This window comes from Bos indicus, chromosome 1 (genome assembly GCF_029378745.1).
Source record: "Bos indicus isolate NIAB-ARS_2022 breed Sahiwal x Tharparkar chromosome 1, NIAB-ARS_B.indTharparkar_mat_pri_1.0, whole genome shotgun sequence".
NCBI classification, from domain to species: domain Eukaryota; kingdom Metazoa; phylum Chordata; class Mammalia; order Artiodactyla; family Bovidae; genus Bos; species Bos indicus.
Window position 1 is genome coordinate 23,501,330 of NC_091760.1, and position 26,344 is coordinate 23,527,673.

Consider the following 26,344-nt stretch of genomic DNA (forward strand, 5'->3'; position numbering starts at 1 on the left):
TAGTATTTTTTAATAGCAGTCCAAACTGACTAAAATAAGATAGTTTCTTTGCTTACTTTCAGTAAGACAGACCTATCTTCAAATTCTGCCTTAGCTCTCTAAATCTTAGTTCCCTATCTTTAAAAAGTTGTTAACCTATCCCCAAATCAAGTTTTAGAAATGCAGCTTATAATACTATAAAGCAGTTATTATAGAATTAATGATAATTATTATTTTGATTTATAAATCATTTAAATAAATTGTTTAGCAAGTCAGACTGTTATAACTTTAAAAGACTTTAAATGATACATATTTACATACAAATTTATCAATAATGAATGGTTTTTCAGAAAAAAGTGATTTATTTCTCATGAGTAGAGTTACTTGTTTTGAATCTTTAAGTTCAAGGTAGTATAGTCTTTGACTGGCTTCATTGCAGAAGACACTAATGCCCAAGATAAAAGAGTAACATTATTTTATCAGGTTGTTGAATACACTGCTTATGTAGCATTTGGTGAAAAAAATTAAAGATATATCTTATTGCTTGTACAAATTTTTATATTATTACTTTATAAAAGTAAAAATTGCCCTCAATCTATGCAGAATTTGACAACAGATGGGCAATCGGTAAAATTTCATGGAATGAATGGATAAATCCAATTGTTTTATCAATGCTAAAAATATGTATGATGACCTTCTCCAACACACATTCAATCACTCACTCAAAAGCATCTAAAAATGAGGTATGGTATGCTGTGGAAATATGAACATAAGCCAGACATGATGATAGGCTGTAAGCAGTTGAGTGTTCCTAAAATTTAGTAAAAGGTCTTCAGTTCAGTTCAGTTCAGTCGCTCAGTCGTATCCGACTCTTTGCGACCCCATGAATCGCAGCACGCCAGGCTTCCCTGTCCATCACAAACTCCCAGAGTTCACTCAGACTCAAGTCCATCGAGTCGGTGATGCCATCCAGCCATCTCATCCTCTGATGTCCCCTTCTCCTCCTGCCCCCAATCCCTCCCAGCATCAGAGTCTTTTCCAATGAGTCAGCTCTTTGCATGAGGTGGCCAAAGTACTGGAGTTTCAGCTTCAGCATCATTCCCTCCAAAGAAATCCCAGGGCTGATCTCCTTCAGAATGGACTGGTTGGATCTTACCTACATCCTATTATATCCACTCCATATTTACTACTTATTTACTTATTCATTCAGTTAATATATTTTAAGTAGCCACAACGTATTTAGCATTCACTGTTTAAGAAACTGGGAATACAACAGAGAACAAGGTATCATAGGCCCTTCTCTCATGGAGGTACCATTCATAGTCTCTACTGTAGGTTCTTTCCTTCCTTGTCTTCCTTTGTCTTGGGCACACATACCACCTACCAAAGTTAGTAGAACACAGTAATAAATAGTGCAATTAGATGTAGGACTAGCATGTGTGCCATACTCCCATATCCAGATCCATGGTAGAAACTGTTAAAGAATTATGGCCCTTATTACCCAAGAGTTTGAATGTGATGTCAAAATACTTTTCATCACAATATTCAAACCAGTCATGCCTCATCAGTTAGAGTTAACAAACAAACTAAAATATCTGTCTATTGAATCTGGTGAGTAGATTGCAGACTATAGATACAAGCCATAACCCCCATGTTAACCATGTTAACAAATGGGAAAAAATGCATTCACTGGTAAGTAAAATTTATAAAGACACCAGAGCAGTTAGGAAGCAAAGAAGAAAAGACTATTTCCAGAGTTGGAACATGTCTTCTCAGCAAGATGAGATCAGCAGTAATTATTCATTAGGACATTTGTCAAATCTGTGATTTGAAGATGCAATTAGACTTGAGTAGATGAACTCTACTAGGAGAAAAGAGAAACAAAGCTTTGGGTAGTCACTGGAAATGTAGCATGAGTGCTAGGGTGGTGTAAAAACTTTTGCTTTCAAGCAATACTTAGGAGACAAAGCTCTTCTAGGGATTTTCAAAAACAAAAGAAATGTCTCTACCTAAAATATATGAAACCCCCAAACCACTAAATTTATTTTAACCTACAATTCAGCCCCCATCAAGCTAAATTTCCAATTGAACTGAGGTAATCTGCCCTCGGTCCATGTGTATAACAGAAGAGCCAAATACTGACTGAGGAAAAATAAGGTCAACCTTTCTCTCTATGGTTTATGGCATGCTAAAACAAATATGAGAAATCTGAAAAAGCAGGAAAATGTAACTGAAAATAAAAATTAAAATTAAATGATATAAGATTCTCCATTCTTGCAATGTCATTGGAATAAACAGATAAGAGCTTTAAAATAAATAACAAGAATAATTTAAATAATGTACAAAAGGGAAATAATAAAAAAAAGATTTCCAGTACACAATTAGAATCAATATAAAATTGAGACATTATAAAACTGAAAAAAATATATATATGAACTTAAGAAATTATGGAATGTGCTCGATAGCAGACGACACACAGTAAATAGCAGACTTACACAGCAAAGACAAATAGTGAGCATAAAAATAGAAAAAAAAATTCAAAGTGAAGAACTCATAGAAAGAATATGAAGAAAAACAGAATTTCATATTAGACTCTAGAACAGAAAATAATCAGGAATGAATATATGTGCAACTGGAATCTCCAAAGAAAAGGTAGAGACAATATTTGAAGAGATATGATGATTTTTCCAACCGTGATGGCAGGCATTAACCAGAGATCTAAGAATCTCTGTCAACCCAAGAAGGATAAATGCAAACAAACTGTACATGGAAAAACGCAGTTAAAATGCTCAAATTATCAAGAAAAAGAATGTTTTTATCAGGCAGAGAAAAAAAAGACATTGCTGTCAAAAAGTAAAAATGAGATTTATGACTGACTTTCCAAAACAATAAGAGACAAAAGCAATGGAATGCCATTTTTAAATCATTGAGAAGAAAAATTACAACTGCCAATTAAAATTCTATATTCAGTGAAAATATTCTTCAAAAATGAAGGTGAATTAAAGATGTTTTCAGCCTCTCTTTAAAATACCTAAAAGAATGTGTTACGAATGAACCAGCATTATAAGAAATATTAAAGAAATATTTTCAAGTTGAAATAGTCAAAGATGAAAGCATAAAAGAAATGAACACTATAAAAACTAAAGTTAAATCAAAAGCATATTAATGATGTAAAAACAGTAATAACTACTGTGGGGCTAACCACATATACTACATACCAAATATGACACAGCAATAGTTCAAGGATGGAAATGTAAAGAAACTCTAATCACATTTAAATAAATGTAAAGCAAAAGTGTAACATCTTTTTGCCATCTAAGTGGAAATTGTTTGCTCTCCCAAAAATAATATGTTGAAATTCCAACTTTCAGTACCTCAGAGTGTGACCTTATCTGAGAGTAGGATTGTTGCACATATAATTAGGTAAGATGAGGTCACAATGGAGTAGAATGACTTCTCAATCCAATATTACTGATGTTCTTATAAGAAAATGACCATCTAAAGATACACTAAGACATAGAGAGAAATGTCATATGATGACAAAGGCATGAGCTAGCTGTTACTAAGAGTGGTATGCTAAAATGTTCATCTCTGGTTCTGGGTTTTAATGTTTTTCCTGTATGTGTTTTTTAAGCTATATCAGTTATAGCTTTATATATTTTAAAGCTTTGTTTAGGCATATGCAAATTTAAGATGGTTGTTATCCTTTATTATCATGAAATACTCATTGTTACATTTAATAATGCTTATTGCTTCAGAGTCTACTTTGTCAGAGGGCCAGAATCAGAGTGTAAAATTTAAGGAGACACTGGTCACTGATGCCAGCTCTTCACTTTCATTCTTATTTTCATTCTATTAATTGACTACTTATAGCTTTTACGGTTTTTTATTTAGGTTGCAAATATTTATATTTAGAGGAGCTCTCTGTTAAGTAAGGAAGTTAATCTTTTTTGTACAATGTGCAGGTTTAATATTTCCCCAGTTTAAAATCTGTCTTTTGACTTCATGTATATTTATATACGGTATACTCACAAGATGGTGGAGTAGAAGGAATGCTCATCTTCTGCGAGAACTCCAAAATTACAACTCTCTGCTGAACAATGATAGACAGGAGTATGTTGGATCTGCCCCAAAAAAGATACCTCATGGTAGAAAGATACCCTTCTAAAACTAATACCCCAAAAAGATGTCCTTTTCATCATAGGGGCAGGAATGCAAAAGTAGGAAGTCAAGAAACATCTGGACAAACAGGGAGGTTTGGCCTTGGAATATAAAATGAAGCAGGGCAAAGGCTAATAGAGTTTTGTCAAGAGAACACACTGGTCATAGAAAACACCCTCTTCCAACAACACAAGAGAAGACTCTACACATGGAAATCACTGAAATCAGTCAATGGTCAATACCGAAATCAGAGAGATTATATTCTTTGCAGTTGAAGATGCAGAAGCTCTATACAGTCAGCAAAAACAAGACCTGGAGCTGACTGTGGCTCAGATCATGAACTCCTTATTGAAAAATTCAGACTTAAAGAAAGTAAGGAAAACCACTAGACCATTCAGATATGACTGAAATCAAATCCCTAATGATTACACAGTGGAAGTAACAAATAGATTGAAGGGATAAGATCTGATAGACAGAGTGCCTGAAGAACTGTGGAAGGATGTTCATGACACTGTACAGAGGCAGTGATCGAGACCATCCCCCCAAAAAAAGAAATGCAAAAAGACAAAATGGTTGTCTGTGTAGGCCTTACAAATAGCTGAGAAAAGAGAAGTGAAAGGCAAAGGAGAAAAAGATATACCCATTTGAAGGCAGAGTTCCAAAGAATAGCAAGGAGAGGTAATAAGAAAGCCTTCCTCAGTGATCAACGCAAAGTAATAGAGGAAAACAATAGATGGGAAAGACTAGAGATCTCTTCAAGAAAATTAGATACCAAGGGAACATTTCATGCAAAGATGGTACATTAAGGGACAGAAATGGCATGGACCTAACAGAAGCAGAAGATATTAAGAAGAGGTGGTAAGAATACACAGAAGAACTACACAAAACAGATCTTCATGACCCACATAATCATGAAGGTGTGAACACTCACCTAGAGAAAGACATTCTGGAATGTGAAGTCAAGTGGGCCTTAGGAATCATCACAAGGAACAAAGCTAGTGGAGGTGATGGAATTCCAGTTGAGCTATTTCAAATCCTGAAAGATGATGTTGTGAAAGTGCTGCACTCAATATGCCAGCAAATTAGGAAAACTCAGCAGTGGCCACAGGACTGGAAAAAGTCAGTTTTCACTCCAATCCCAAAGCAAGGCAATGCCAAAGAAGGCTCAAACTACCACACAGTTGTACTCATCTCACACACTAGCAAAGTAACGCTCAAAATTCTCCAAGCCAGGCTTCAACAATATATGAACCATGAACTTCCAGATGTTCAAGCTGGATTTAGAAAAGGCAGAGGAACCAGAAATCAAATTGCCAACATCCGTTGTATCATCAGAAAAGCAAGAGAGTTCCAGAGAAACATCTACTTCTGCTTTATTGGCTACACTAAAGCCTTTGATTGTGTGAATCACAATAAACTGTGGAAAATTCTTAAAGAGATGGGAATACCAGATCACCTTACTTGCCTCTTAAGAAATCTGTATGCAGGTCAAGATGCAACAGTTAGAACCAGACATGGAACAACAGACTGATTCCAAATTGGGAAAGGAGTATGTCAAGGTTGTATATTGTCATCCTTCTTATTTACCTCATGTGCAGAGTACACCATGTGAAATGCTGGGCTGGATGAGGCAAAAACTGGAATCAAGATTGCTGGGAGAAATATCAATAACCTCAGATATGCAGATGACACCACCCTTATGGCAGAAAGTAAAGAAGAACTAAAGAGCTTCTTGATGAAAGTGAAAGAGGAGAGTGAAAAGTTGGTTTAAAGATCAATATTCAGAAAACTAAGATCATGGCATCCAGTCCCATCACTTCATGGCAAATAGGTGGGGAAACAGTGACAGGCTTTTTTTTTTTTTTTCTCCAAAATCACTGCAGATGGTGTTTGCAGCCATGAAATTAAAAGATGCTTTCTCCTTGGAGGAAAAGCTCTGACCAAACTAGACAGCAAATTAAAAGGCAGAGACATTAATCTGCTGACAAAGGTCCATCTAGTCAAAGCTATGATTTTTCCAGTAGTCATGTATGGATATGAGAGTTGGACTATAAAGATAGCCAAGCACCAAAGAACTGATGCTTGTGAACTATGGTGTTGGAGAAGAATCTTGAGAGTCCCTTGGACTGCAAGGAGATCAAATCAGTCAGTCCTAAAGGAAATCAGTCCTGAATATTCATTGGAAGGACTGATGCTGAAGCTGAAACTCCAATACTTTGCCCACCTGATGAGAGAACTGACTGATTGGAAAAGACCCTGATGCTGGGAAAGATTGAAGGCAGGAGTAGAAGAGGATGACAGAGGATGAGATGGTTGGATGGCATCACTGACTTCGATGGACATGAGTTTGAGCAAGCTCCGGGAGTTGGTGATGAACAGGGAAGCCTGACTCATTTCATGGCATTGCAAAAAGTTGGACATTTCTGAGCAACTGAACTGAATTGATATTTATATATGAATAATTTTAAATTCTCTAAATCAAATTTCTCTTTTTTTTTTGGTCATTTTCATTTTGCTTTATAATTACCGAGTTTTAATTTGAAATATCTCTTCCAACCTCAACTTAATGAAAAAAATTACATCTACTTTTTGAATTAAATCTTTCATCCAATTCCAATTTATCTTAATGTTAAATATCTCTTTTTATGGTTAATGACATAAATAACCAATTGTTCCAATAAACCTTAATGTATAATCCATCTCTCCCTTTCCCCTCCTTTTAAAGGAAATGCCTCTTTCGTCTTTGGTCTATTTTCTATTTCCTCTGTAGTACAAATTTGTTTTGATTTTTGTAGATTTGTCATTTGTTTTAACATGTGGAAAGGTTATTTTCTCATTAAACTCTTATTCTTATATTCCAAATGATTTCCTTTCACTTTGTCAAGTTATAAAATATCCATCTAGCATTGTATTTGATATTTCATTGAAATTAAAAATATAAGAAGAACTGGCATCTTTAAGTAATAACCCCCTAGCACACAAGTTATGTCTCTATCAAATCCAAGCAAAAGGTGCAGGTATGGCTTGGAGGTATGACTAATAATTAGTATGGGGAAAAAATGAATAAGGGGATTCCAAGGCATCTTTTCAGAGCAAATAGCAAGGAAACAAGCAAAGCCTACTAGGGTTGTGCTAAAAACACTCAAGTATGAATTTTGAAGAGGCTGCCACTGAGTACTAGCTATATTCTTAATAATAGAGAATTATTTTAATATTCAGGTATCCTCATGGCTCAGTGGTAAAGAATTCTCCTGCCAATGCAGGAGACGTGGGTTTGATTCCTGGGTTGGGAAGATCCCCTGGAGAAGGAAATGGCAACCCACTCCAGTATTAGTATTCTTGTTTGGGAAATCCCATGGACAGAGTAACCTGATGAGCGACAATCCATGGGGTCACAAAGAGTTGCACACAACATAGCGACTGAACAACAAAAATGACATTATTTTGTGTATATTTGAAAATTATTAATTTTTAAAGACATATTGAAATACTAGGGCTTCCCTGGTGGCTCAGACAGTAAAGAATTTGCCTGCAATGCAGGAGTCTGGAGTTCAATTCCTAGGATGGGAAGATCCCCTGGGGAAGGGAACAGCTAACCACTCCAGTATTCTTACCTGCAGAATTCCATGGACAGAGGAGCATTGAAATATTTAAAGATAAAACGATGTATCTATCTCCTATATGCTTCAAGCTAATATGAGATGGGAAATGGGTGGAAACAGATATGAAACATGATTAGTCGCTAGCTGATAGTTACTGAAACTGGATGAGGTGTGTGTGTGTGCTTAGTTGTGTCCGACTCTTTGTGAGCCCATGGATCATACCCCACCAGGCTCCTCTGTCCATGAAATTTTCCAGGCAAGAATACTGGAGTGAGTTGCCACTTCTTACTCCAGTGGATCTGCCCAACTCATGTATCAAATTCACACGTCTTGTGTCTCCTACATTGGCAAGTGGATTCTTCACGACTAGTACCACCTGGGATGAGGTACATGATAATCAATTTATATATGTTTAAAATTTTCTATCATAAACTGATTGAGTTTTCCTGTCCAAGAAAGTACTGTCTTTTCATTTACTTAAATACACTGTTCTAGTCTTAGGGAAATTTGAAAGTTTCTCCTTTTATTTTTATTTTTTTTTAATTTTATTTTATTTTTAAACTTTACAATATTGTATTGGTTTTGCCAAATATCAAAATGAATCCGCCACAGGTATACATGTGTTCTCCATCCTGAACCCTCCTCCCTCCTCCCCATACCATCCCTCTGGGTCATCCCAGTGCACTAGCCCCAAGCATCCAGTATCGTGCATTGAACTTGGATTGGCGACTCATTTCATATATGATATTATTCGTATTTCAATGCCATTCTCCCAAATCATCCCACCCTCTCCCTCTCCCACAGAGTCCAAAAGACTATTCTATACATCAGTGTCTCTTTTGCTGTCTCGTATACAGAGTTATTGTTACCATCTTTCTAAACTCCATATATATGCGTTAGTGTACTGTATTGGTGTTTTTCTTTCTGGCTTACTTCACTCTGTATAATAGGCTCCAGTTTCATCCACCTCATTAGAACTGATTCAAATGTATTCTTTTTGATGGCTGAGTAATACTCCATTGTGTATATGTACCATAGCATTCTTATCCATTCATCTGCTGATGGACATCTAGGTTGCTTCCATGTCCTGGCTATTAGGATTTTATCTTTTTTTGTTTGTTTGTTTCTACTCTAACTGGGATCTTTCCTGCCATATTTTTCTAACTTGCTATTGTTTGCAAATAGAAAATGTATTTGTGTGCAATATTATTAAAGGGACCCACCTATTCAATTCCTATTATTTCACAGATATTTTTGGTGTGCTCATATATAATTGCTATAAACTGAATGTTTGTGCACCACTCCCACCCATTCAAATATAGAAACTAAACCCCAGTGTGATGGTACTATGAAGTGGGACTTTAGGAGGTGATTAGATCTTCAGAATAGAATCCTTCTGAGTGGGGTTGAAAGTGAAAAAGTGAAAGTGAAAGTTTCTCAGTCATGTCCTACTTTTTGTGACGCTATGGACTATACAGTCTATGGAATTCTCTAGGCCAGAATACTGGAGTGTGTATCCTTTCCCTTCTCCAGGGTATCTTCCCAACCCAGGGACTTAACCCAGGTCTCCTACATTACGAGCAGATTCTTTACCAGCTGAGCCACAAGGGAAGTCCAAGTATACTGAAGTGGGCAGCCTATCCCTTTTCCAGGGGCTCTTCTCCACCCAGGTATTGAACCTGGGTCTCCTGCATTGCAGGCAGATTCTTTACCAACTGAGCTATCACAGAAGCCTTAATACCCTTTAAAAGAGACTCTAGAGAGTTCCCTTGTCCCTTGCACTCTGTGTTAAGACAGGACAGCTGTCTATGAACCAGAAATCAGGCATTTTCCAGACATCAAATCTGCCAGTGCCTTGACCTTGGACTTCCCGGTCTCCAGAACTGTGAGAAATAAATTGTTTGAGTTAGCCAGTCTATGGTATTTTGTTAGAATGTCTAAATTAATACAATAGTTACATAATTAGAAAATAATCAGAAAGTTGCTTCTTTATTTTCTTCTCCCAACTTATATCTCTATTTTATTTTCTTGCACTAGCTGTTAACTCCAGAGCAATGCTCTATAATAGGTAATGGGTATGCTTGTCTCATTCTCAATTATACTGGTAATAATTCTAAGTCTTGAACTGATTTATTGTTTGGAATATATTTTTGATCATGTGAGAAGTATTAATGTGTTCTTATGCCTTTAAGTTTTTGTTACACTTTGCTTTACTCAGAAACGTATTTTTAAAAGGCAATATATTTATTACTTACTACAGACATATGTAACATATATTTCCACTTAAATTCATTTAAAACTTACAGCCAATATCCAGAATATGAGATATTTTAAAACTCATTAGGAAATATATTTATCCTTCAAAACTCATGAAGTATAATAATTAGATTCTTAGAAAAAAAAAACATTGGCATCAACTTTTTATTAATAGTTACAAACCAAATTTATTCCTTACCAATATCTCTACATGAAAAACCTTCATGTAATAAATTTTTAGTGCCCAGAAGATAGAAATAAATGGAACCATAACAGTATAGCACAAGGAAAAAAAGATATGCATACTCTGGTTCATTAAATGAGACTTGTCCTGTTAACAGCATACTTTTAACATAGGAATAATCTTTTATATTCAAATATTATAGTGTTTCATACAATGTAAAAATGTTATACACACTAGGTTGTAATTTCAATACACTTACTCTTTTAATAAATGTGCAGAGAACTGGATCGATTTTCCACTCAATGAATTTTTCTTATATAGATGAGGGGAGAGAGAAATAAGTATGGATTAAACAACAACAAGGGCTATTTGTCTTTTGAATTACATTGATATGTTGTAACAGTTTATTATTTGCAATGATTTTCCTAATGCACATTCATGAAGTAATAATGTGAATTATTGGGATATGTAGACAATTTTCACTCTACCTGCTGCTACTGCTGCTGCTAAGTCACTTCAGTCGTGTCCCACTCTGTGCAACCCCATAGACGGCAGCCCACCAGGTTCCCCCGTACCTGGGATTCTCCAGGAAAGAACACTGGAGTGGGTTGCCATTTCCTTCTCCAATACATGAAAGTGAAAAGTGAAAGTGAAGTCGCTCAATCGTGTCTGACTCTTAGTGACCCCATGGACCGCAGCCTACCAGGCTCCTCCATCCATGGGATTTTCCAGGCAACAGTACTGGAGTGGGGTGCCATTGCCGTTTCTGTTCACTCTACCTAGTATTTTTAAATAGTACCTACCTCTAATCACTAAATTGAAAGTGCGTTTAATTTATTAAGAGAACAAACACTAATTAAGAGCATAATTTTCTTGCCTTAGTTTGGCCTTTTATTTTTCTCTATAAATAAAGGGGTAGGTCCACATTGCCCTCTAGGATACTTTCAAGGTATGAACTTCATTTGGTTATCCACTTAAAAGTCTCTAATAACACTGACAACTGCATTCGCTAAAAAACTTACAATGTGACAATTTGGAAGTTTTTAGTCTATCTCATTTATATTTATAAATATAAAAACTGATCGTAAATTTGCCATATTTTTTGGTTTTGCTGCTTCTTTTCTTGATATATTTTTAATACATGGATTTTAAAAGTTTAATTTTGATATATATTGACACTCCTTTATGAAAAACTGAAATAATGCATATTTTTATCTCACTTATTCTTAATAACCTATTTCTTTTTTATAAATGTTATTATTTTTTGGTCTCTCAGGAAGTTGCCTTCATGAACTTATATAATCTACTTATGCTTCTATTTCTTAAATTCTCCATTCTAAACAATACTTACTAACTCCCTGCTAGGAAAAATGAAGAAATCAGTATATCCACACTTCTTTCCATATTCCTGCCCTCATCTTTACTCTCCAACTCTGGTATTTTCTGTTATTAATAACATTACTATAACCCTGAGAATCAACCAGGTTAGTCTCACTGCTGCTGCTGAGTCACATCAGTCATGTCCGACTCTGAGCGATGCCATAGACGGAAGCCCACCAGGCTCCTCTGTCCCTGGGATTCTCCAGGCAAGAACACTGGAGTGGGTTGCCATTTCCTTCTCCAATGCATGAAAGTGAAGAATGAAAGTGAAGTCGCTCAGTTGTGTCCAACTCTTAGCGACCCCATGGACTAGATAGTTCCTATTAGCATGGGTGTGTCGCAGGAAGAAGGCAATGACCAGTGCCTGCCGCAATTAATTAATCTTCCTGATTTGGTCTAATCTCTTGTCTTGTCTCTCAAACTTCCACCTGATGCTTTATGATCCAGCGGCTCTGATCTAGGGCTTCCCTGGTGGCTCAGACGGTAAAGAATCTGCCTGCAATGTGAGAGACCTGGGTTCAATCCCTGGATTGGGAAGATCCCCTGGAGGAGGAAATGGCAACCCACTCCAGTATTCTTGCCTGGAGAATCCCATGGACAGAGAACCTGGCAGGCTACAGTCCATGGGATCTCAAACTGTCGGACATGACTGAGAGGCTAAGCACACAGCACAGCTCTGATCTATGAGATTGCCTTCTGCTTCTACACTCTTGGTAATCCAGTTCCCTCATCCTGAAATACCTCCAACCAACTGCTTCTTATTATCCCATCAACCTCTCCCAGCCCCTTTCACTCTTCAAAGTACTCTTAGGCATATTATCTTCCACTGTCTTCTCTTCAAGATAAAATTATACAGACTTTATTCAGTACTGTTTATCCCCTATGGCTATACCATAATTATGTTATATACCATAGTAAATTACATTTATGTATCTACCTTCTGTCTCTCCTTCTGATTGTTACCAGTGGCTAACATCGTGCTCAGTAAGTGTGAAGATGATCATTATACTTAATATTATTCATGGATTGTTTGAATTATGCATTCTTCGTAAGGAAATGGTAGTGAATACTACTCACTAAAAATACACATACTTTTTATTCTTTACATTACGAAAGATTTTTAAAATACCACCTAAGTGAAGAGAACATTATAATGAATCCCCATTAACCATAACATATTCAATAACCATCAACATTTTCACATACATTTTTTAATCGGTTAGAAAGCTAGTTAGAAAGTCATTGGCCGATTATTCTCCTAGCAGGTTGACTTGCTGTCAACACGGATCGTCTGACTTACAACTAAGGTGAGGAAATAGAATTCAATTCTCCAAGATCATAGTTCTGATGAATGTTAACATTAGTAACAGACAAAACAGTCTCTGAAGGAGCCATTATGTATAAGCAGTGACAAAGAAGGGAGAAAAATCGGGTTTATTGAAGACTAGAACCAGAAAAACACTTCACAAGGGTCCCAAATGGCCGTGGCATGTTATGGGATTTGTACATAAGAACAATTCCTGCCACTTATGACTTAACTCAAGAGAACGTTAAGGTATCTTGTTTACATTTTTGTTTTTAACGTCCCTCGGTTTTAGCGATAGAGAAAACATATCCCTACTCCTTTGGTTAAATCGCACTGACTGAAGGTGCTCGAATACATTTTTTTCCCAAAAGAAAAGCAAAGGAGTGAGGTTCTTATCCGAGTTCCAAGGTAGCCCGCCCAGTCACCCTCTAGGCTTGCACTGTGACAGAGGCTCTTCTAAAGGATGCTGTGGGCGGGGAATGGGAGACATTTAAGAACCCACATCTGGAATCTAGATCCCAGGCAAAAAAGCACGTTTCAAAAGGTAGTAAGAACGAAATAACAAACGCTGGAACCTGGGCCTGGTTAGGGACATCATCCCAAAACGCCAAAACCAAACAGTCCTCACTCTCCCGTAGGCGAACGGGGAGTGAGAGGAACTACACCTCCCAGAATGCAGAGCGGCGAGGCGGTGCTAAAGAGATGGCCTTTTACCTCACGTTTGCTTAGAAACTCCAGTCCCTCTTCTTAGTACTCCGCCATCCCAGCGTAATTGGCTCTGTAGCCCGTGCGTGGGAGGGCGGCTCAGGCGTCACTGGCAGCGGTTGAATGGGGGCCCTAATCCCCGCCTCCTCACGGGAAATGAAGTCCTTTCTAATAGTTTCTCTGACCGAGTCAGAGCAATAGGACTACATTTCCCAGAAGAGCGCGGGTCTGCCAGGGGGGTTGGGGGCGGTGCCTCACGTATGTTACAGTCATCGCAAGCCTCTTCGGCGGGACTGTGATGGCCGGAGAGATGACGATCTTAGGTTAGTAACTAGGAGGGTTCTTTACGCTGTCGCGGGCACCGGAGCGGTTGAGGGAAGCAGGGATGGGTCGGGATCGTTGTTGCAACTGCTCGATCCCGCTGGCGTGGCGGGAAAGGCGTCAGAAAGGTGCCCTTGAGGCAGTTTAGGGCTGTTCCTGACGCCGGGTTGGGGGTCGCCTCTAGGAATGCCCCGGCCGCTGTAGGCCCGGGTAGGGCCGGCGGCGACCCTCTGCATACATTTCAAGGATGTTGGAACTCAGAAAGTGTTCTTATCCAAGGAATGTCGATTTTTGAATCGTTGGTTGAATCGGGGTCTTTGAGAGGCCTCTAGGATATGCATTCCCGAGACTCCTTTGTGGAGGAAGGGGGAGGAGCATTAGCAGCATCCCGACGTGTAGGCTCGTGGGATGCTGGATTTTGAGAGACCCAGGGCTCTTTAATGTGTAGGCCAGTGTTTCCACCAATCCGGGTAGGAATTACCCTCTCCAGACGAGAATGTGATAAAATGTTTCTGAAAATGAGTCTGTAAGAGCCAGTGGAAGGTGGGAATGGGAGTTGATTTCATTTCATTACGTGTTGATGAGGATTTCTTATTGAGTAATTAATTGTTACGAAGCTAAGAATTAGTAAAAGAGACTCCTTTAGATTGGCATTTTGAGTTGTATGTAACCTGAGTGGACACAGGTGTATAACACAGCCTCCTGAAACCAAGTAACAGATTAACTATAAATTCGAAGTGGCTTCTTTCTCCTTCACTTAAGTTTACAGGCAGTGTAACATTTGTACATATTTGTTTTTTTCATAATTAACATTTATTGGCAAGCTTCTGTTAGCTAGGAACCATTTGTGCAGGGGATGTTAGCATCAACTTACACACTTCTTTCTCCTAAATATCACCGCTGCAAGATGTCCTTCATTCATATTTAATACAGAAAAGGTTAAGTGTGTTCTGTTATGAAGTGACAGTTTAATATCTAAGCAACTTCCAAAACTGTTTCGTTCCAGTTTATCCATTTCATCCTTTTGAAAAGAAAAAGGAGAGGGGAGATAAAAAGAGTTTCAGCATTACAATATCAGGGTTTTTGGTGTGGAAATGTTAATAATAGAATTTTGTTTTAATATTGATATCTAAAGCTAATTATAAAACTATAAATAGCAAACTTTGGACAATTCTGAAAGAGATGGGAATACTGGACCACCTGACCTGCCTCTTAAGAAACCTGTATGCAGGTCAGGAAGCAACAGTTAGAACTGGACATGGAACAACAGACTGGTTCCAAATAGGAAAAGGAGTATGTCAAGGCTGTATATTGTCACCTGCTTATTTAACTTATATGCACAGTACATCATGAGAAATGCTGGGCTGGAGGAAGCACTAGCTGGAATCAAGATTGCCAGGAGAAATATCAATAACCTCAGATGTGCAGATAACACCACCGTTATGGCAGCAAGTGAAGAAGAACTAAACAGCCTGTTGATGAAAGTGAAAGAGGAGAGTAAAAAAGTTGGCTTAAAGCTCAACATTCAGAAAACTAAGATCGTGGCCTCTAGTCCCATCACTTCATGGGAAATAGATGGGGAAACAGTGGAAACAGTGGCAGACTTTATTTTGGGGGGCTCCAAAATCACTGCAAATGGTGAATGCAGCCATGAAATTAAAAGACGATTACTCCTTGGAAGGGAAGTTATGCCCAACCTAGATAGCATATTAAAAAGCAGAGACATTACTTTGTCAACAAAGGTCTGTCTACTCAAGGCTATGGTTTTTCCAGTAGTCATGTAGGGATGTGAGAGTTGGACTATAAAGAAAGCTGAGTGCCGAAGAATTGATGGTTTTGAACTGTGGTGTTGGAGAAAGAGAGTCCCTTGGACTGCAAGGAGATTCAACCAATCCATCTAAAGGAGATTGGTCCTGGGTGTTCTGGAAGGACTGATGTTGAAAGTGAAACTCTAATACTTGGGCCACCTGATGTGAAGAGCTGACTCATTTGAAAAGACCCTGATGCTGGGAAAGATTGAGGGCAGGAGGAGAAGGGGATGACAGAGGATGAGATGGTTGGATGGCATCACTGACTCAACGGACATGGATTTCCGTAGACTCTGGCAGTTGATGATGGACAGGGAGGCCTGGCGTGCTGAGGTTCATGGGGTCACAAAGAGTCGGACACGACTGAGCCACTGAACTGAACTGGGTTACATTCTGACTTTTGCTCCAGATAAATGACTTTTCCTGTCAATATTAGTACAAGTATTACTGAAATGTTTCTTTTTCAGCCCTTTACTCATCCTTAAGTACACTAACATACAGGGTTTTTTTTTCTTTTTTGTTACTTCATTTTAATGGTATTATAGTCAGTTTGAATTGTGAAAAACATGATGTTTGAGAAATGTTATGAGTAAAAAAGAAAAAAATTTTGAGACTTTATAGTCTAGTATTGAAGAGTGATTTTAGTGTTGTAATTTATCAAATTATACTAGTTTAATAAGACATAACTTTTAATTTGCCTGTATTTCAGGATCAGCTGTTTTGACTCTCCTGTTGGCTGGCTATTTGGCACAACAGTATTTACCATTGCCTACTCCTAAAGTGATTGGAATTGACCTTGGCACTACGTATTGTTCAGTTGGGGTGTTTTTTCCTGGCACAGGAAAAGTAAAGGTCATTCCAGATGAAAATGGTCATATCAGCATACCCAGCATGGTATCCTTCACTGACGACGATGTTTATGTGGGGTATGAAAGCTTAGAGCTTGCAGATTCGAATCCTCAGAACACAATATATGATGCTAAAAGATTCATAGGCAAAGTTTTTACCCCGGAAGAACTGGAGGCTGAAATTGGGAGATACCCATTTAAGGTAAGTTAAGGTGAAATGTATTTTTAGTTCAGCACACTGTTTCAATTAGTTCTTTGGCTTCAAGTTACAAAAATTTATGTTTCAATGGACTCAGTTTGTATGGAAGTTATATTATCTCATTCAACAAGCAGTCCTACAGCGGTCCTACAGCAGTCCTGGGTTGGTTAATTCGCTGGTCCCACAACACTGTTGAGGACTTAGGACACTACCATCTTCTCACTCTGCCATCTTCAAAATGCATTGTTCTTTTATTGTTCTTCTCACTCTGCCATCCTCAAACTGCATTGCCTTTTTTATAGAATGCATTGTAGCAGGTGGCTAATGAAGTCCCATATACCTATAGATAGGTGGATGGATAAATAGATACTCTCTTTGTGTGTGTGTGTATATGTATTTGTATATAGAAAAAGAGATCATACTAGGCATGCTGTGTTTTGACTTCTTTGAAACTCATCAATATATCATATATATAGTTTTACATCATTATCTTTCATGGTTGTGTGGAACAAGTGTTCTACCGTTTAATTGTCCAGTCTCTGTATGTTTTATTTTTTCCCTAGTTTTCCACTATCATTGGAACTTCAGTGAATATCATTGTTTGTACATGTGTATTTTTACACTTGTTTGATAATTTTGTAAATTTTATAGGCCAAATGGTTGTATGTTTTTAAGGTTTCTGATTTGTATTGCCAACTTTGGGCACCGAAAAGTTTACATGCTCTTATCTGTTTTTCAGACTGCCTATGTCTTCAGTAGTTATTATTTTTCAGTCTTTGCCAGTAGATAAGTAAAAAATAGTAGTAATTTGCATTCCTGTGATTTCTAGTGAAGTCAGACTTTTAAAAAAATCAGTTTATTGCTTTTTTCTTCAGTGATCCATTTCTCACCCTTTGTCCTATTTTCTTTTGGGATGTTTATCTTTTTTGAATGACTATAAAAATACATTTGTGACATTTAAGTATCCCCCCCTTTTTTTTTAACTAACTGATGTATAATTTTGTTTTTTAATTGTCTAGAGTATTAGATTTTTATGTGGTAAAATCATCTCAATAATTCCTTAAAAACGTTTTTAGACTCTTATGCTACTTACAACAGCCTTTCCTATGCTATCCACTTGTATTTTTTTTCTAATGCTTTTATATAAGTATTTGTAGGTTTGGGTTTTGCTGGGCTTTTTCTCTTAAATATTTAGATATTTATGTAGGGTTTTTCTCTTTTTTTTTTGGTAAATTATGAAATAGGATTCTAATAGTTTTGAAATTAGATGATTGTATCAGTGTTGCTTATTGAATAACCCATACATAAAAGCTCTGAAATTTTTATTCATCTTTCAGAGGAGAAAAAAATTTCTCCAGGTATGTATTTGGTTTATTTCTTTGCTTTTCTTTTAATTTTTTGTTTTCAGTTCAGTTCAGTCACTCAGTCCGACTCTTTGCGACCCCATGAATCGCAGCACGCCAGGCCTCCCTGTCCATCACCAACTCCTGGAGTTCACTCAAACCCATGTCCATTGAGTCGGTGATGCCATCCAGCCATGTCATCCTTTGTCGTCCCCTTCTCCTCCTGCCCTCAATCTTTCCCAGCATCAGGGTCTTTTGTTAAGACCCTTTATTAATTTGTAATTTTTCTTTTGTAATGATAAAATTGTATAAAGCTATACATTTTCCTCTAAATTGCAGCTTTGGGTACATTACTTATTGATCCTAGAGTTATTTTAAGATTTTGTGTGTGTGTGTGTGTGTGTTTTAAGTTTCTCAGTGATCCAATTTTTTTGTTGTTTCTCTTTTATGATTACTCTGAACATACTGGAATTAATCTAATTTTTTTAAATGTACAAATATACATCTACATTAGCAAGGATAGTATACTAATATACGTTTTCATGGAAATAAGAATGTGAGTGATATTTGATTCTTAGCAAAAATAGTGAAGTATTAAAATTATTCTTGTTAATACATACCAGCACATTCTTTCAATTATCTATTATGTTTGGAAATAAATTAGTTTTTTGAAAAAGAAGATCTTGAGTCACATACATGATTTAGCAACTGTTATTCCTTCTATTGGGCTTTCCTAGTAGCTCAAACAGTAAAGCATCTACCTGCAATGCAGGAGATCCAGGTTCCAATACCTGGGTCAGGAAGATGCCCTGGAGAAGGAAATGGCAACCCACTCCAGTATCCTGAAAAGTTCCATGGACAGAGGAGCTTAGCAGTCTGCAGTCCCTGGGGCTGCAGACAGTCGGACACGACTGAGTGACTAAATTCGCTCTATCTCATCATTCATTTTTTTCTTACATTTGACATACGTATTGAGTTCTAGTTATATGCTGCTGCTAAGTTGCTTCAGTCGTATCCGACTCTGTGCCACCCTATAGATGGCAGTGCACCAGGCTCCTCCGTCCCTGGGATTCTCCAGGCAAGAATACTGAAGTGGGCTGCCATTTCCTTCTCCAATGCATACTTAATGATAAGTTTTATTTTTCTGCTATTATTAAAAACTAGAGTAGATTTATTTTATAATTTTAAAGTATATCTTTTAATAGCCTCTAATCTTTGTACATGCACTTGCTAGATAACAAATGAAATTTTATGACCTTTTCAGGGTAAGTTTTGATTGAATACATTCAGTGTGTGTGTATATATATATATATTTATGTGTATTAGTATATGTGTATGTATTATATGTATGTAGATATAAATACACACTCATATATAGTGTTTTCATCTTTGCAAATCTTATTCACAGGTTTTAAACAAAAATGGAATGGTTGAATTTTCTGTGACAAGTAATGAAACCATCACCGTTTCCCCAGAATATGTTGGCTCTAGACTGTTGTTAAAATTAAAAGAAATGGCAGAGGAGTATCTTGGAATGCCAGTTGCCAATGCTGTTATTTCCGTACCAGCAGAATTTGATCTAAAGCAGAGAAATTCAACAATTCAAGCTGCTAACCTTGCAGGTAATATCACTTGCCTGAGTTGCATTTTTCTCAAAATTTTCTTAGGCTGAAAATCTGTAATGAAGTGTATTATTTTGCCATCCACTTGATTAGGCGCCTAGACAAACTATATGGTAGATAAACAATTAAGAAGGCCCCATGGTACAATGTAAAATATGTACATTCTGACAACAACCCCGCAGGTATATGACCAAGGCTGAGAAAGAACATGGACACATAACAGTGAGGAATTTGTTCTCCTGAACTTGTTTTAATGTGAAGATGAATATAATACAATGTTTTTTAAAAATCTGAGGTGGGAGAAAATTTATTTGATACCATTCAGCAAATACTGATTACCTAGGTAAACAGAACTGGTAAACCCTTTTTCTCATGGAGCTTATATTCTGCTGGAGCAAAGAGAAAATCAGTATCGAAGATATAGTGTTCTTACCTTTAGCATTCTGTCATTTTTGAGGTTGTACCCAAGTATGCATTTTGGACTCTTGTTGATTACAAGGGTTACTCCATTTCTTCTATGGAATTCTTGCCCACAGTAGTAGATACAATAATCATCTGAATTAAGTTCACCCATTCCTGTCCATTTTAGTTCCCTGATTGCTAAGATGCTGATATTTATTCTTACCATCTCCTACTTGACCACATCCAATTTACCTTGATTCATGGACCTAATATTCCAGGTTTGACGTCAGAGGATGAGATGGCTGGATGACATCACTGATACAATGGATATGAACTTGGGCAAACTTCAGCAGATGATGAGGGACAGGGAGGCCTGGCGTGCTGCAGTCCATGGGTTGGAAAAGAGTCGGACACGAATAAGCGACTGAACTGAACATGTTATAGAAAGACAGGATAAAGGAATGGGCTTGCTAGGTGATCAGAGAGTAGGGGGACTTGCAGGTTTTGAAGAGAGTGATCAGATAGACCTCAGTGAGAAAGTGATATTTAAGCAGAGTTGAAGGAAGCCAGGTAGTGAGCCAAGCAGGTGCATGGAGGAAATATGTTGCAGGGGAGAGAGTGGCCAGTGTAGCGGCCATAAGATGAGAATTTAGAAAACAGAGGGTTGGCCAGTGTGACCAAAGGCGAGTGAGTGATGAAGTCAGAAAGCTAAGGGGAATAGTATTATGGTCTTTGAATAAATTCTTCAGAGTTTGAATAGTTTTTATGGCTCTTGATACAGAAAGTCATACTACTTTCAAGGCCACTCATTATATGTGGCAGTTAGTTTAAAGCAGAATTTTGTTCAAGGAAATTTTGATCTTTTGTCTGCACATCTACTGTTCAGCATTACCTTGAAATGAGATTTTGCTGTATATTTCAGAGTTGCTTTCAAGGATCTTGCATTTTAAGTTCTTTTTAAAAATATCATTGTAGCTATTAAAGCATATCTTCTAAGATTTTTCTTTTTATCATTTTTCTATCTGTTCATCTGTTCTTTTACAAAAAAGTCATTTTTAAAAAATGAGCACCATAAGCTTATTTCTATAGCTATTTGTTATAGTATATGGTTAATGTTTCCTTTCCCAAGTAAAATATGAAATTTAGAAGAGGCTGAGGGATCTTTTAAAATTAAGTATTAAAAAGAATAGAGTGATGTATTTCACTGAATCTGAGCCTTTATTCTTTATACTGTAGTCATCTTTTAGAAAAATTTTAATGATATCTATTCAAAAGAACCAATATTTGTCCTTCCCGTTTCATTGTTTTTATTTGGCTTGTGACTGTTCTTTCTTATTATTACTTAGTGGAGTTCATGTTGGAGAAGATACTAATATGTTGTAGGATTAAGTGAAAAAAAAATTCCTTGATCATGTCCTTTAATGATTGTTCTTCTCTCCAACCAATTTTACAGGACTGAAGATCTTAAGAGTAATAAATGAACCCACCGCAGCAGCTATGGCCTATGGTCTCCACAAAGCTGAAGTCTTTCACGTCTTGGTGATAGATTTGGGTGGAGGAACTCTCGATGTGTCATTGCTAAATAAACAAGGAGGAATGTTTTTAACTCGAGCCATGTCTGGTAAGAAAAATGTAGGGAGTGTTAACAAGATTCAGGCATGTTGACATATCTAATGTTTAAAGTGTTCATTTTTCAGTGTTTCAGTATTCTTCGCATTCATTTTGGTAATCTTCTGTACTTGTGATCTTAATGCCACCACCTATTTTATTTATAGCAAAAAGTTAAGTCTCAAAAAATGACTGGATATCCTGTAAGTCAGATATTGTAGCTCACTGAGCCAGTAGTTTTCACCTCCATTGTGAAGGGAACAGAAGGAAAGAAATCATTTAAAATGAAGGATGGTCAGTTTACTTCATTTAATAATCTATTTCACTAAATAGCTATGTTTAGGAAATCTAGTAATAGTATTTTGCATTCTAAGTTTTTTTACGGTTTTTGTTTTAGTTTAAGGAATTAAGCCTATGGAACTTAAGTTATAGGTAGTCTAACTGGACTCCATTTTGAAGCAAGTTCAGTGATGGGAATTTATATCACATTACTCTTTTCCTTATTAAATTATTTTTTCTACTTTTTAGCTCTTAATCATTTAAAATGAATTTTTTTTTTTTAAAGATAAATGCTTACTGGTACTTTTTATTGTAAGAAACACGTCTTTCTTTTGAGACTAATGCCGCTTTTTGTTTCTAAATTGCTACTTAAAGCCCAGTCTGTGTTCTCAATTTCTTATTTTCCGAAAAAGTATTTGATATCACTGAGAGACTTCCTTTTACATCATTTGAACCCAGATGTGCACTGTATTTTAATAGTGTACTTTTGAATTAAACTGCTTTTAACCCAGTTATTTTTAATCAGTCTGTATATGAATAAAATCTTAATAATACATTAAATAAGTATTTATCATTCCCAGAATATCATTTATACATACATACTACACAGATACATGCATATGTAAACACATACATATAGTCATAATATAAACTTTTTTATTTTTAACTTAGGAAACAATAAACTTGGAGGACAAGACTTCAATCAGAGATTGCTTCAGTACTTATACAAACAGATCTATCAAACATATGGCTTCCTGCCCTCTAGGAAAGAGGAAATCCACCGATTAAGACAAGCTGTAGAAATGGTCAAGTTAAACCTGACACTTCATGAGACTGCCCAGATGTCAGTACTACTAACAGTGGAGGAAAATGACAGAAAGGGACCTCCGACTAGTGACAGTGAACTGCCAAAGGACAAATTTTCCCAAGCAAATGACCCCCATGTGGACAGCATGTTTGGAGCTAACCTATCTGAAAAGAAAAATGGAGAGGGTCAGGTTTTATTTGAAACAGAAATATCACGAAAGCTCTTTGACACCCTTAATGAAGATCTTTTCCAGAAAATACTTGTACCCATTCAGCAAGTGTTGAAAGAAGGCCACCTGGAAAAGACTGAGATTGATGAGGTGGTCTTGGTTGGGGGCTCAACTCGTATTCCTCGAATCCGCCAAGTCATCCAAGAGTTCTTTGGAAAGGACCCCAACACGTCTGTAGACCCTGACCTGGCCGTGGTGACAGGAGTGGCTATCCAGGCAGGGATTGATGGAGGCTCTTGGCCTCTCCAAGTCAGTGCTTTAGAAATTCCCAGTAAGCATTTACAGAAGACCAACTTCAACTGAAGTACGAAAGGATGGCTGTTTGAGATCTTGTCTAATGATCTCTTCCTCTTTATCAGACAACCTCCATCAGCCAAATAAAGTCTCGAAAATGTCTCACACATTTACCTGAAAAATAACGTTTATATATATGAAATTTTGCATAACATTTTAAGATTGAATGTGACCAGATCGATCCTTCTTGATTTTGGAGAGATCCCATTCCAACAAGTACTTCTAAAATGATAGAATTGAGGTACAACTCTCTTACTGGATTATAGGTGACTGTATTTTCTGGATTCTGGAAGTAGACATCCATGTGCACTTAAAACTATATTCTGTAAACATTGCCTAGTGCCAATTATATGATTCCCAGTTCTTACTAAATTGTGTTAGCAGGGGCTGGCAATTTATTTACTTGGTTATCAGATGTAATTCTTAATTTGAACTATACTTGAAGGACAGTGTTGATGTCATGTACTTACATTGACTAGGAGATAGCAGTGTTATTTATATAAGCTGCATATACAATGTTCAGTAACAGCCATATTATATGACAAAGTTAACCTTCACAGAGTCAGTGTCCTGTTATGTGTCCTATTCATGTAACCTGCATTCTCCAGAGTTTTAAAATATATTTATTGAATCAGTTTGTTTTCTTTCTAAAAAGCTACAAATTTATTCAAATATTTCATTACCAATTTATATTTTATTTCTTTAATCTGCTATCATTCTCTGCTTCGATTTCCATGATTCTGCATGGTTAGAAAACAAAAGAGAATTATTAATTACATTTTAAAAATGTGTTAATGTCACAATATTTATTACTATAATTTTTTTGGTTATTTAAGACCTTTGTAGATGTTGATAAGGGGCTTTCCTGGTGGCTCAGTGGTAGAGAATCTGCCTGTCAATGCAAGAGACACAGGTTCAAGCCCTGGGTTGAAAGATACCCTGGAGAAGGAAATGGCAACCCTCTCCAGCATTCTTGCCTGGGAACTCCCATGGAGAGGAGCCTGGGGCTACGGTCAATGGGATTGCAAAGAGTCAGACACACAACTTAGCTATCAAACAACAAGACATTGATAAATAGCAGTAATTAGGTACAGTATTTATTTATTTTATGTTTTTTTTTTTTTTCAGTGTTTATTGTCAGTAAGCCCTGGAGAATTTAGCTTGCGTTAGATTCAGTTTTACTGACATTTTTCCCCATATTTAGTTGTGAATGAGGAAAATTGTACTCATTTGCAAAATCCTTGTTATTTGTTTCCTACCGTCATTTAAAAATAATCAGACTTGGACTGTTTTAACCGTAAGGTTAGTTTGTGATAAGAACAAAAAATTCATGAATACTGGAAGTAATATGGAAATCTCATGGAAGGCAATGTTAAAAAATGTCCACAAATCAGCATTTATAGTAACATTGGTATAGTGCAGTAGTTTTAGTTTGTTTCCTTTTAGAAAAGCTGCAGGAACCAAGAAAGGAAACATAGTGGTTTTATTTGTTATGCCCCTATTATTTGAAGATTTTCTTTTTCCTTAATAGAGGCTACTTCCTCTCAATATTCAAAAGTTATACTCTGGTCAACATTTTTGCTAATGTAAAATATGTCTCTTTACCCATTGCTGAATTTGAAAGGATGTTGAATTTCCAATCACTGAAAAAAAGAAAAAAGCAAACGCACTTCAGCAACATCAAAACATTTCTGCTTCTCATAGTAAAATCTAAGTGTTTTTGTAGATTATAAAGAAAATATTTCTTAGCAATGAAATTACTGTTAAAACAATTTCAGTCAGATACTTTTGTGAATAGAAAATGTCTGTAGTAGATAAGTAGAAAAATATAAAATGTCTGTTCACATGTTTTATTTTTAGAACTGAATGGAGAAATGCCAAAGAGGAAGACTTCACTGCATTATAAATATATTCAAGTGTTCTTTTGAACTTTATAAAAATTTTTACTAGACTTAAAAATTGAAAAAGATCTTTGTGCAAAGGTCTTTTAAGAGAAAAGTGTTCAATTTATCAAAATCTCTATATATAGTACCAGCTTTAACTAAAGCATTTTAAGATTTTTTTTTTTAAAGTTCGAATTTCTCCGATATATGAGATAGTTCAGGACAGTCTGTTAAGAGTTCTTAGAGGAAACGATTTGCAAGACAGAATGGCTAATCTCATACTCTAAAATTGGAATTTAAAAAATTTGATTGTGTCTGAAAAATAGAATGGCAGTGTTGGAATTTGGAGCCAATAGTTGAGCATATTCTCTAGAATAATACACTTTAAAAAAAATTGTGTCTGTCTTCAATCATATTTAGGAGGCTATGTATAAATAGTCTTGAAGTCAATGTAGTTTATTTAAAAGGTAAAAATGCATTCTGAAAGGGATCATTTATATATAATAATCTGAAGACATTTTCCATAAAACTATATTTTGGTTGGTTGTACATCTTGCTAGTGTTTTTTGAAGTACATAACTTTTAAAATATTAACTGTCTTCTATGATTAGAATATGTGAATGAATGTTTGGTGTCAGGAATGTTTCGGTACCACTGTTCTCACGGGAACCACTGATGTATCGGCAGATACTATTGTGTATGACGTGTTCTGAAGATCATAGTTGCTGTGCGTAACATTGTGCCTCTTAACTTTGTGTGCACACAGGTGGTTTACATTTTAATGTAAATAAATGCCACTTTGCAGTTTGTTTTTTAAACTGTGTCCTTTATTTTCTATTTGAGACTATACCAGAGTACATTATTTGATGTAAATAAGAAAGGAAGTGGGAATAGAGCTGATCTGATGCTTATGGCACATGACCTCAGCAGGTATGGCCTACTTTCCTGCATCCTGAATGTCCCTGAAATTGCTTACTTTTATACTTATTTCTTTATTTTTTAATTAATGTTTATTGGAGTATAGTTTCTTTACAGTGTTTTGTTTCTGCTGCAGAGCTAAGTGAATCAGTGATACATGTACATATATCCCCTCTCTTTTGGATTACCTTCCCATTTAGGTCACTGCA

General features: G+C 36.5%; 1 protein-coding gene across 1 annotated transcript; it reads left to right on the plus strand.

The window, feature by feature from the left end:
* The first annotated feature begins 13,790 nt into the window (after positions 1–13,790).
* Positions 13,791–26,035, plus strand: HSPA13 (heat shock protein family A (Hsp70) member 13). Its single transcript, XM_019963373.2, has 5 exons — positions 13,791–13,896; positions 16,412–16,752; positions 19,501–19,714; positions 21,570–21,737; positions 22,676–26,035. Exons 1-5 carry the CDS (start codon positions 13,872–13,874, stop codon positions 23,341–23,343), a joined length of 1,416 nt encoding a protein of 471 aa, XP_019818932.2. The 5' UTR covers positions 13,791–13,871; the 3' UTR covers positions 23,344–26,035.
* The last annotated feature ends 309 nt before the right edge of the window (positions 26,036–26,344 follow it).